At 39.9% G+C, this 12856-nt stretch overlaps 1 protein-coding gene across 1 annotated transcript in view; it reads right to left on the bottom strand.

The window, feature by feature from the left end:
* Window positions 1–12806, bottom strand: part of cpb2 (carboxypeptidase B2 (plasma)) — a 13012-nt gene extending 206 nt beyond the window's left edge. The window contains exons 1-11 of the mRNA XM_061889457.1: window positions 12540–12806; window positions 12197–12272; window positions 12014–12138; window positions 10746–10854; window positions 10571–10672; window positions 8090–8191; window positions 7908–8018; window positions 7750–7840; window positions 6308–6510; window positions 1557–1641; window positions 1–160 (exon numbers count right to left, since the gene is read on the bottom strand). The exon at window positions 1–160 is cut by the window's left edge and continues 206 nt beyond it. Coding sequence (XP_061745441.1) covers window positions 1–160; window positions 1557–1641; window positions 6308–6510; window positions 7750–7840; window positions 7908–8018; window positions 8090–8191; window positions 10571–10672; window positions 10746–10854; window positions 12014–12138; window positions 12197–12272; window positions 12540–12607 — 1232 coding nt within the window. The 5' untranslated portion in view covers window positions 12608–12806. The remainder of the gene's footprint in view (window positions 161–1556; window positions 1642–6307; window positions 6511–7749; window positions 7841–7907; window positions 8019–8089; window positions 8192–10570; window positions 10673–10745; window positions 10855–12013; window positions 12139–12196; window positions 12273–12539) is intronic.
* Between the last annotated feature and the right edge of the window lie 50 nt (window positions 12807–12856).

Raw genomic sequence — 12856 nt, 5'->3', positions numbered from 1 at the left:
GCAATGACCTTCACAGCAAGTAGCGCTTCATTGCACGCCCTGGAAATGTGGGACGGTGGCAGAAGAAAGCCGTAGCGCCCGCGGTCCTGCAGCTCGAACGTGAAGGAATACTTGATGCCAAGATTGTACGCCCAGTCATCAGACCCACCGGGAGCCAGGTCTGCAGAGGAGTGAGGAGAGTTAGGCCATCAGTACATGGAAGTATGAGTTGTGAGTAGGAGAGTTAGGCCATCACTACATGGAAGTATGAGTTGTGAGTAGGAGAGTTAGGCCATCACTACATGGAAGTATGAGTTGTGAGTAGGAGAGTTAGGCCATCAGTACATGGAAGTATGAGTTGTGAGTAGGAGAGTTAGGCCATCAGTACATGGAAGTATGAGTTGTGAGTAGGAGAGTTAGGCCATCAGTACATGGAAGTATGAGTTGTGAGTAGGAGAGTTAGGCCATCAGTACATGGAAGTATGAGTTGTGAGTAGGAGAGTTAGGCCATCACTACATGGAAGTATGAGTTGTGAGTAGGAGAGTTAGGCCATCACTACATGGAAGTATGAGTTGTGAGTAGGAGAGTTAGGCCATCACTACATGGAAGTATGAGTTGTGAGTAGGAGAGTTAGGCCATCAGTACATGGAAGTATGAGTTGTGAGTAGGAGAGTTAGGCCATCACTACATGGAAGTATGAGTTGTGAGTAGGAGAGTTAGGCCATCAGTACATGGAAGTATGAGTTGTGAGTAGGAGAGTTAGGCCATCAGTACATGGAAGTATGAGTTGTGAGTAGGAGAGTTAGGCCATCAGTACATGGAAGTATGAGTTGTGAGTAGGAGAGTTAGGCCATCAGTACATGGAAGTATGAGTTGTGAGTAGGAGAGTTAGGCCATCAGTACATGGAAGTATGAGTTGTGAGTAGGAGAGTTAGGCCATCACTACATGGAAGTATGAGTTGTGAGTAGGAGAGTTAGGCCATCACTACATGGAAGTATGAGTTGTGAGTAGGAGAGTTAGGCCATCAGTACATGGAAGTATGAGTTGTGAGTAGGAGAGTTAGGCCATCAGTACATGGAAGTATGAGTTGTGAGTAGGAGAGTTAGGCCATCAGTACATGGAAGTATGAGTTGTGAGTAGGAGAGTTAGGCCATCAGTACATGGAAGTATGAGTTGTGAGTAGGAGAGTTAGGCCATCACTACATGGAAGTATGAGTTGTGAGTAGGAGAGTTAGGCCATCAGTACATGGAAGTATGAGTTGTGAGTAGGAGAGTTAGGCCATCAGTACATGGAAGTATGAGTTGTGAGTAGGAGAGTTAGGCCATCAGTACATGGAAGTATGAGTTGTGAGTAGGAGAGTTAGGCCATCAGTACATGGAAGTATGAGTTGTGAGTAGGAGAGTTAGGCCATCAGTACATGGAAGTATGAGTTGTGAGTAGGAGAGTTAGGCCATCACTACATGGAAGTATGAGTTGTGAGTAGGAGAGTTAGGCCATCACTACATGGAAGTATGAGTTGTGAGTAGGAGAGTTAGGCCATCACTACATGGAAGTATGAGTTGTGAGTCACTCACATATTGTCTTGGCTCCTGCCCCATATTTGTACATGTTTCTGTAATATCTTCTGATGGCTTGTGAAGCTTCCTGGACCATCTCCATCTTGAAGTAGAAATGGAAAATTTAAAATAAACACAACTTGTTTTATTAATTGTAAATAACATTGAGCGGTTGTGTAAATAAAGATATGGTAAATAAATTAAATCAATGAATTTACTATCAAAATGTTGTTATGGATTTATTTTATTTGTGTTTTCATTTATTCAGGACAGTGCCAAATTAATGAACACTTTATTACGGTTGCAGCGTGGCATTGTTGGTGGGATCCTGGGATGCAGAGAAGGCAGGCAGTACGTGAGCAAAAGGTCACTTTATTAGGCACCACTTCTAAGTCAGCAGCCCTTGCCTCCATGATGGCAAATAATTCTTATTTACTATTATTGAAATATCACTACTGTATAATGTGTATCACTGGAGGACGGGGAATAGCTAAACATGCTACACTACACATTGAGGAGGATACAATAACTGCTAACCACAAGCTAGAGTTGTTGAATGTAAACATCTGTGGTCCCCTCCAAGGTTTCACATTGTTATCCCATTGGGTTGAGTTTTTCCTTGCCCTGATGTGGGCTCTGAGCCGAGAATGTCATTTTGGCTTGTGCAGCCCTTTGAGACACTTGTGATTTAGGGCTGTATAAATTACCTTTGATTGATTGATTGATATTATCAAAAATATATTTTGTCGTTTTTTTAATTGTTTCCAAACTCAGTAAATATGTCAATGGACAAAGGTGAAGGGCAAGAAAACTAAGGATTTCAATCATTAGTAGGAAAGAATGAAAGTATTTCATTGATTTTGTTGCACTGTCATTCTGTGTTTTTGCCTGATTATAATGGGGTTCAAAAGTGGAATCATTCAATGATCTTAACAAATTGAAGCATCAGTATCAGCTTTGGTGTGAGCAATACTGCCCCTGGAACCACTTGGTATTGGGTAGATTCACATTTGTAATGTCACTCACCACTAATGTAAAGTATCTAACAACACACAAATAAGTAAGCATAGATACACACATGATGTTACAACAAAAAAGTAACCAAATAACAGTAAATTAACAAGTAGATTATTAATAGTTTTGAAAAACACAATACAGCTGGAAATTAGGCAATATCTCACTCCATACGTCAGCAGCTATAGATGATGATATAGATTGTGATAATACCAGTAATGGTTATTGCAGGAGGGTGTAACACACATCACAATCTAGATTTTTGGCCATGTCGTCATACTTGCCAACCCACCCGGATTTTCCGGGAGACTCCCGATATTCAGTGCCTCTCCCGAAAACCTCCCGGGACAAATTTTCTCCCGAAAATTTCCCAAAATTCAGGCGGAACTGGAGGCCACGCCCCCTCCAGCTCCATGAGGACCTGAGTGACGTGTCTGAGAGTGTGTCTGCCCGATGATGTTATTACTGTGGAATGATCGAGGGCGAGTTCTTGGTTTCTTATGTGGGTTTATTGTTAGACAGTTTCATTAACGTCCTCTCAGCGCAGTAACAGCACACAACAACAGCAGTCACGTTTACCTCTACCACTCTACCGTAAGGCAGTTTGTCTGCCGAAAACAGCATGTGACACTCTCAAACAGGACAATACTGCCATCTACTGTACATACACCAGCACAACACCTCCAGGCAACGTCAATCCTTTACTAATACCCTCCTCCATTCACATCCCATCTACCCGGATTGTAAATAACCTAATGTAAATAATCGAATGTATTTCTAATGTATATACTTGTTCTTATGCTATCTGAACTCACTATGTTCTCTGCTGGCTGTACATATCCTACTAAGTCACACATACACTGTTTCAATGTCCATTTCTCTGTTGATGCAATTGTTGATGACTGAAGTACTGATATCAACCAAAGCTACTCATCTCACCCCCGGATTGTAAATAATTCAATGTATATACTATGATGATTAACTTGTATGATGACTGATAGTATATATTTGTACCACGACTTAATTAAACAAGTTGAAAAACTTATTTGGGTGTTACCATTTAGTGGTCAATTGTACAGAATATGTAGTGTACTGTGCAATCTACTAATAAAAGTTTCAATCAATCATGCATATGTGACAATGACATCTACTTTAGAAAGGGCAGTGCACAACTGCGCACACAACAGCTGTAAATAACTACGCCCACAACCACGCCCCCCCGCCCTCCACTTCCTGAAATCGGGGGTCTCAAGGTTGGCAAGTATGCATATCGCCAACCCCTACTACAAAACAGTGAGGAAGTCCCACATGCACAACATCGCGTTTGTTTACAATGAGCTCAGAGGGGAGTTTTCGACAGGCCGTCTACGACATGGCGAAGGTTGTTGCGGCACACACGCAGTCTGCTTCTCCCTCTTCTGCGTGCACACCTAGGACAGGGGTGCCCACACTTCTTGTGCACGCGAGATACTTTTCAATTGACCAAGTCGAGGGGATCTACCTCATTCATATATATCATTTATATGATTTATTTATGAAACATATGTTTTTGTTAACAGATTAAAGGTTTTTAATCATAATGCAACAAAGTTTAACACATATAGAGTCCTTTCTTTCATGAAGACAAGAATATAAGTTGCAGTATTACCTGATTCTGATGACTTGCATTGATTGGAATCCGACAGAAGTGCGGATAACGTCGGCATTTTCAAATGGAGGAGAACAAAAGTCCTCCTTTCTGTCCAATACCACATGAAAGTGGTTGGTTTTTGGCATCCTATTTGTCCAGCTTCCATACTCCTTTTTATACACTTTACAAGAAATCCATTAGCTCTGTAGCTTGCTAGCTTGTGCACGCCAGCTTTCTGAGACACTTATTTTGTTAGCGCAGGCAAGAGGAAGCAGCGCTTTTATTGTGAAGACAGGAACTGTGCAGACGGTCTTTAGAGTTTTGACAGCAGGTACGGCGCATACTGTGTGTTGAAATAAAAAGTGTTTCTCGCCTTCCTGTTTATCACTTTTTCTTAATAATGAGCTTGCAGCAGCCAGTGTCATCTCACAAGACCCTCAGGTGTCGTGAATGTCAATCAAGTGACAAAAGTGACGTCTTGGTTAAGACTGATGATCACTAATTTTTAGGTCTTTTTTTTTTTAAATGCCTGGCAGGCGATCGACTAACACACCCTCTGCGATCAACCGGTAGCTCGCGATCGACGTAATGGGCACCCCTGACCTAGAAGATCCGCTGAGAGCTTCGTTAAACATGATCCCGTGCTCACCGCGCAGACCGCACCTGCGCGCCGCCACAGCCGGGGGCAATCTGCAATCTACGCACCTGGAACTGACAAGAAGCGACAATATAGAGAGTCTCTCCACTGACTACTCCTTGTCGAAACGTAGCCCTGTGTACAGTAAGCTTCTCCTCTCTGACTCCTCTCCTGCTCTCTCTCTCGCTCGCTTGTCTCCCTTGTGCCTTGCCCTGATTTGTCCTTGTCATCTCCTGTCCCCACAGTCGTCCATGTCTCAGCTTGAGCTGTGCGCTTCTGTTGCTGATCTTCCCCCCCGGGATTTGATTGCCTTCCTCGATCCTCGACCCCACGCTCGGATTTCTGGACCCCTCTCTCCTGCCCCACGACCCCCACTCGGACCACGGACCTCCTTGCTTTTTCCCCTCTGGACTTGGTTGCTGCCACATTCAAACCCTCCTGCATTTACATCCGGTTAATTTCCACACATAGTATTGCATTTACACACATAGTAGCATACACACCCCACGTATTCATCAAGTGCTCAATAAAACCCGTTGAGCTAGACCAGTGTTTCTCAACCTTTTTTCAGTGATGTACCCCCTTTGAACATTTTTTTGATTCAAGTACCCCCTAATAAGAGCAAAGCATTTTTGGTTGAAAAAAATAGATAAAAAAGTAAAATACAGCACTATGTCATCAGTTTCTGATTTATTAAATTGTATAACAGTGCAAAATATTGCTCATTTGTAGTGGTCTTTCTTGAACTATTTGGAAAAAAAGATATAAAAATGACAAAAAACTTTTTGAAAAATAAACAAGTGATTCATTTATAAATAAATATTTCTCCACATAGAAGTAATCATCAACTTAAAGTGCCCTCTTTGGGGATTGTAATAGAGATCCATCTGGATTCATCAACTTTATTCTAAACATTTCTTCACAAAAAAATAAATCTTTAACATCAATATTTATGGAACATGTCCACAAAAAAATCTAGCTGTCAACACTGAATATTGCATTGTTAATTTATTTTCACAGTTTATGAACTTACATTCATATTTTGTTGAAGTATTATTCAATACATATATTTATAAAGGATTTTTGAACTGTTGCTATTTTTAAAAAATCTCACGTACCCCTTGGCATACCTTCAAGTACCCCCGTTTGAGAACCACTGAGCTAGACCTTCTGTTGTCGTGCCGTCTCCTTCCCACTTGTCGACACATAATAAAAGTAGAAGTAAAGAAGCGTTGATTGCTGACTCTAACCCACCTACAGTACAGCATGGTTAATCTTGCCTATGCATTACATTTTTCTATTTGCCAGATCATTTTTTTAGATGTGTCTAATTCCTCACAATTATCTGTCCGGTATTTATCGCGCACCCCTAATATTTTGAAAAATGTCATTTATTTCCTAACTATTAATTTCTTACCGTATTTCCGCCAGCTCTCATCGTCCCTTCAAAAATAAGAGCGGTTTGGTCGCTGACCGACACATACTCACCATATCGTTGTGGTTCTCGGCCTCCTTCAAGGTGCAGGAGTATGGGAAGAGCAGCATCTGGGAGTAGGAGTGCATGGTGAGGTAAAGCTGGACGCTGTCCTTGTGACCGCGCAGGAAATTGGCGACGGCCTCAGATTCAGGCTCTGACTCTGGGAAAGCACCGCAATAGATCTCGCTGCAAGGGTCGTCAGAGGCGCCCTCCGCTAGTGGCCAACAAAAAGCATACAAATATGTCAGCAGGTATTGAGAGTCAAATAAATACATCTTTAAATAATCATTTAAATGTGTCCACAAATCATTGTCATTAGATATAAACACAAATGTGTTATCAAACGTGTCATTAATTGGTTTAGTATTACAGCACATTTAACTGTTTAATTTATTACTTCAATATTTAATGAATTTGTGATTTTTCATTCTTTAATCAAATCTTATTTAAGCATTTGTTTAATTATTTTATGAGCCTGTCCCTCAGCGCGTCATGAATTAATTTTATCTGTCAAAATCCGCCATCAAAGTGAGTGGGCGGGACTAACACAAATCTCGGCCAATGAATTGCTTTGCTCTGAAGCCTGCAACTTCTAAAGTTTTTGAAAATATGCGGCTAAAGAGAATAGATCAGGTGTTAGCCCCGCCCACTGTCTTTGACCGATAAAATGAATTTGACGCTGCCACAAAGGTTTATACAATAAATAATTAAATCATGAAATAGTTCATTTACACATGAGATAATTAATACATCATGAAATAAATACATAAATAATTTTCCAATATTGCAATCGAGGGTGTCAAAAAAAATGATTTTTTAATTAATCTGGATTCTCATTTGTAATGATTCTTAATCAATTAAAAGAAAAGCAAACATCGTTGCACTCAGGCAAATCATATTGTTGATGTAGATGTTTGTATCTGTTGTACACATTTACTTGAAAAAAGATGAATCAATCAATCAATAAATCAAAGTTTACTTCTATAGCCCTTTGTGGGATACTTCTCTTGTTGCCTTATTTGTATTTACTGTATCAAATGTCTGGGTAGAATTTTAGTAAACAAAAATAGTTTTGTTTTAAGTAATACAGAAATGTATCAGAGCTGTTTATCTAGTTCATGAAGGAATGTAGTTAACCACAGACCTGGCTCCCAATGTTATTAAAAAAGTATTGACTTTGAATTTGGAATCATTTTGAATGGACAATCGATTCTGAATCGACAATCGATTCTGAATTGAATCGTTACACCTAAGAATCTAATCTAACAGTGTGGGGCCCAAAAAATAACAACCCTAATTGCAATAATGAATTATATAGTTAAATAAATATAATTTTACATTAAATTAAGTAATGACACATTAAAAAGATGTGTTCATTTAATTCCAAATGATCATTATTAATGAGACATTTAAGTCATTACTCAAAGATGTATCGCATCATCAGGAGACTTACTGCACCAGTTTGCATCAAAGTTCCTGTTGAGGTCAACCCCAACACACAAGCTGCCTCTTTTGGTGGACCGATTCTTCCTCCACATTCGGTTCTGAGACACAAAACAAGCATGCATAAGTCCAACATCTAATGTGAGTTGAGACTGCCGCCCTACTTACTGTAGTCCATGTGTAGTGATATCCATCAGGGTTCATCACAGGCAGCACGTACACATCCATGTTGTCCAAAATTTCAGTTATGTCTTGGTTTTGTTTGTAAAAACCCAAGGCCTTTGGTGGATGACAATGTCTTACTGGTCTGATTTGTGGATAAAGCCAACATACCAAGGTGATGTACTCACATATTGTATGAACCATAAGCAGAAGGCAGGAGAGATCCACTCTCTGGCATGGATCCCACAGTCTATCCACATGGCTTTTTTATTCTCACTGTTAAGTGACAACTGAGAGCAGAACAAAACATGCTTTGGTACCTCATAAAAGTGAACACACTCCTCGCAATATTTCATCTATCTTTTAATCATATCCACAGAAATGACACTTTGATACAATTTCAAATCAGTGCAAAACTTTGATATCGGTTTGAATTTACTGTCAACTCAAAATAAGTCAACACACAGCGAATTATGTCGCAACGAAAGTAAGCACTTTACACGCATAAGTGAAAATGTCCACATTTTAAAGTGCTAAAAATAATAGTAGCTAGACAAAATATACACACTTTAGGCACAATGTGGACATTAGGGGTGTACTCACCTTTGTTACCAGCATGTGACTTATCGTATATACTTACATTTTGCGGGGAAAGTATATTTACAGTTGTACAACAGCATCTCAGTAGCTTTCAACAAATCAAATGTCATCAGGGTTTTCCCTTCATGTATTTGATTGTGGTGCGCCACATCCTACAGTATGTTCATAATGTATAGTATTGTAGCATCTAGAAAAAGACATAAAAGCCCATCCATCCATCTATTTTCTACCGCTTATTCCCTTCCGGGGTCGCGGGGGGCGCTGGCGCCTATCTCAGCTACAATCGGGCGGAAGGCAGGGTACACCCTGGACAAGTCGCCACCTCATCGCAGGGCCAACACAGATAGACAGACAACATTCACATTCACATAAAAGCCAACGTTCTTTTTAGCTTTTATTGATAGAGGTATGCTTACAATTCCAACAAGTATTTTCTTCCGTGTCTTTTTTTCACTCCAAGACACACAAAACTTCCAACTTCCCTTATCCTCCCCACCCCCAAACGGTGTAATCACAGACCATGAGAAAAATGATCATCATAACAAACTAACATGCACATTAACATCACCAGGCAGTTCAATTGATATCAATCATAAGCTTGACAACACACTGTGTCCAATGTTTTCACAAAGATAAATTAAGTCATATTTTTGGTTCGTTTAATAGTTAAAACAAATTGACATTATTGCAATCAGTTGATAAAACATTGTCCTTTACAATTATAAAAGCTTTTTACAAAATTCTACTACTCTGCTAGCATGTCAGCAGACTGGGGTAGATCCTGATGAAATCTATGTATTCAATGAATACAGAATCCTTTTTAATCGGGAAAAAAAATCGTTTTTGAATCGAGAATCGTGTTGAATTGAAAAAAAAAAATTGATTTTGAATCTAATCGTGACCCAAGAATTGATATTGAATGGAATCGTGGGATACCCAAAGATGCACAGCCCTAATTTATATATATATACATATATATATAGTTTATTATTTGTGTACTATTGACTAGTGATGCACTGAAAATTTGGCTGCTGAAGACGTACTTTGCTTATTGGAACAGCGCAGACGAAGGCGGATGTTGTGATGTCGTAAGCCATACGCACAAGGTTATCTAGCTTGGAGGCAGCATGTCTGTGATATGGAGTTCTTTAATACATCCCAGATATACCCACACACAGCGATCTTCAGAATTTAAGATGGAAATAGCGGCTTTTTTAAGGAGAGAATGGCTCCCAGCAGCGCGAAGCAAGTGTGACGTCAGGCTCCGTGCAGCTCGTTTTTTGTCGCGGACGTGGAGCAACAGAAGTAAAGAGTCTCTAATCCCCAATACAGTCTACAATAACACCATAAATGAATAGTAGATTTGTTGCCAGTCATTTTTAATAAAGAAAGAGTGACTAAAAGAATTGGAGAAATTGTTACAATAAAACAATCAACAAAGTAAATTGTACAATAAGCGGTAAAAATTAAGAAATAAGGCAAAATCATTTTATGTATAAAAAATATATGTTGAATCTGTGATAAATCATAACAGACTTGTTTAAAATGTATTGTATGTACACATTTTCTTGCCTTTTGAAAGAAAAGATATGCATCATAGTAACTATTGTGATGACGTCATATTGACCACGCAATTAAGTATCTTGGCAATCTAGGGGAAACCCTGATTATAGTTTAAGATTTTTTTAAGACCGTAATGAAAAAAAGTCAGATCCATTATACATTCACACAGACAAATAAGTACAAGTCGCAGCGTTTTGGCATCTTTTGACACAGATTTGTCCCGACTTTTTATTATTGTTCCATTTACTCAGTGTTTACAAATGCTGTCCTCTAAGATGGCTCCACATCTGGGTCCTGATCCGACATAACATTATTATACTTTTTAAAACCTTTCATTGTCGTATATAACACTTTATATGAGATTTTAGGACATTTTAAGACCACGCGTACAACATGTGCACTGACTACTTTAAACGGTGTCAATGTGTCATATCTTCAAAGAGACAATCTATGCATAAATGCCCTTTTTGGAGACTGTTGCATTGGAGTAAGACAAACACGCTTACCTTAAGAGCATAGAGTGGGCGCTTCTCATAGGAGGAACCCAGGAGAATAGTTTGGATTGTGTTGGGGTTGTCCTTTGTGGTCCTGTTGATCCAATGATAGATCTTCAGAGGCGACAAGAAAAGATGATCAGGTAATCACCATGGCGACGGAACTCTAGTGCAGTGGAAGGCATACATCCTCCAGGCTGTGATAGCGCTCGTAGAAAGACGTGCTGCTTCTAGGGTCCGTCGTGTCGTTCCTCGTCTGCATTTCGATCAACTCATTGGCGTTGTCCAATAACACTCTGAAGAACGCACAGGTGGTTAGTCATCAAAAACTGAAGCAAAAGGAAATTGTATAACTCAACTTAAGAATGTTTTGAGATAAGAACTGCCTCTTGGCTAATTGTTATGGTTTAAGTTCCAAGCATCTCCGCCATGAATTGACCTATCGAATGTAAAATCCACCCAAAATATCTGGTCTTACTCGTGATTGACATAACTTTCTGTTGGAACCATGGGAATTAAAGAAAATGAGTGTCAAGGACACTGCTGAGAAGAAAAAGTGGATGATATGCATTGAATTAAAGAAAGAAATGATCAAAAACAAGACCGAGGGTGAAGCAGTTTAAGTATATAGCTGCTAGTCTGCACCATACTGAAGCAGAATGAGTCTAACGCCAGCCAATGATGTTGAAATAATATCATAACTGGGGGACATTTATCCATGAAAATATGGAGAAGCTGCTGATGACGTGTTTGACGTCCAAGCAGCTGGAAGGCGATACCGTAGAAATCCACTCTCCAAAATAAATGCTGTAACATTACTATAAAAAACTACTCTAGTTGTTTGTAATACATTCTATTGTATTGTTTTTGGGCTCATCTTTCTGTGTGGAGTTTGCATGTTCTCCACGTGAATGCGTGGGTTCCCTCCGGGTACTCCGGCTTCCTCCCACTTCCAAAGACATGCACCTGGGGATAGGCCCCTCCCACTTCCAAAGACACGCACCTGGGGATAGGCCCCTCCCACTTCCAAAGACATGCACCTGGGGATAGGTTGATTGGCAACACTAAATGGTCCCTAGTGTGTGAATGTTGTCTGTCTATCTGTGTTGGCCATGCAATGAGGTGGCGACTTGTCCAGGGTGTACCCCGCTTTCCGCCTGATTGTAGCTGAGATAGGCACAGGCGCCCCTCGCGACCCCAAAGGGAATAAGCGGTAGAAGATGGATGGATTGTTTTCCATGCTGTATTTCTTATGTAAAAGTCTGTTGTTCTTTTAAAAAGCCACATTGCATGTTACAATTGTGCTGTTTTTGGGGCCAAGCATCAATTGATTTCAATCTCAATGTGCGACATTGATTTAAGATACAAGTTTTGAGATCTGAGCTCTGTCACAGAACCAATTATGCTTGTAAGTTGAGGTACTTCTGTAGTATTTTTTTAACACTGGGAACATACTCATGTGTTATTTTATATTGCTGCAGCACATCTTTGACCACGGCTGAACTGTTTGCAGGAACAAAGAGGTGAACTTGCGTTTCCTCTTGGATGTACTGGTGGTGTACAGGCTGCCACAATGCGGTCTGAAAAACATAGTGTGTAGATATTAGGGGGGAAAACACAGATACAAATCATTTCTACCTCATATTGAGTGGAGATGTTCTTCAAGATGTCCACTTGAACCGGTGTTGTCGGTGTGATGGACAGTATTTGATCACTGCACAAAAGAAGAGGAAATTGTTGTAAAGTACGTGCGTGTGTATGACGCAAGCCGCACTTTTTTTTAATGAAAGCTTGAAATGATGTTGGATTTAAATAAGAAAATAAGGCACACTTACCATATGAATTGATTAACGTGGACCCCGACTTAAACAATTTGAAAAACTTATTGGGGTGTTACCATTTAGTGGTCAATTGTACGGAATATGTACTGTACTGTGCAATCTACTAATAAAAGTTTCAATCAATCAATCAAAAAACTTACCGTGTTTCAGTGCTGAGTGCCCCGATGAGCTGGAACAATAAAACAAAGCAGATGAAAAGTGTCCTCATGATGAAAAGTGTAGATGACAGTGATAGTTTGCACAAACTGTGGGGAAGGGAAATGTTATTGATTTTGTCTTTTACTGTTGATTCACAAGTTAAACTTTGGCTTTTTCAGACAGCGGGGGCATAGATCAGCTAACATGGCGGCGACGGTTAAGATGACTTCAATCACATGTTTGTAACAGGATGCACTTTTTAAAACTATTTGGATTAATTCACACATTATTAAAAAACTGACCGAAAGCAGCAGGTTTT

Source organism: Nerophis ophidion, linkage group LG27 (genome assembly GCF_033978795.1).
Source record: "Nerophis ophidion isolate RoL-2023_Sa linkage group LG27, RoL_Noph_v1.0, whole genome shotgun sequence".
Classification (NCBI taxonomy): Eukaryota; Metazoa; Chordata; class Actinopteri; order Syngnathiformes; family Syngnathidae; genus Nerophis; species Nerophis ophidion.
Note: the sequence above shows the minus strand (reverse complement) of the source record. Positions and strands in the feature narration are given on the sequence as shown.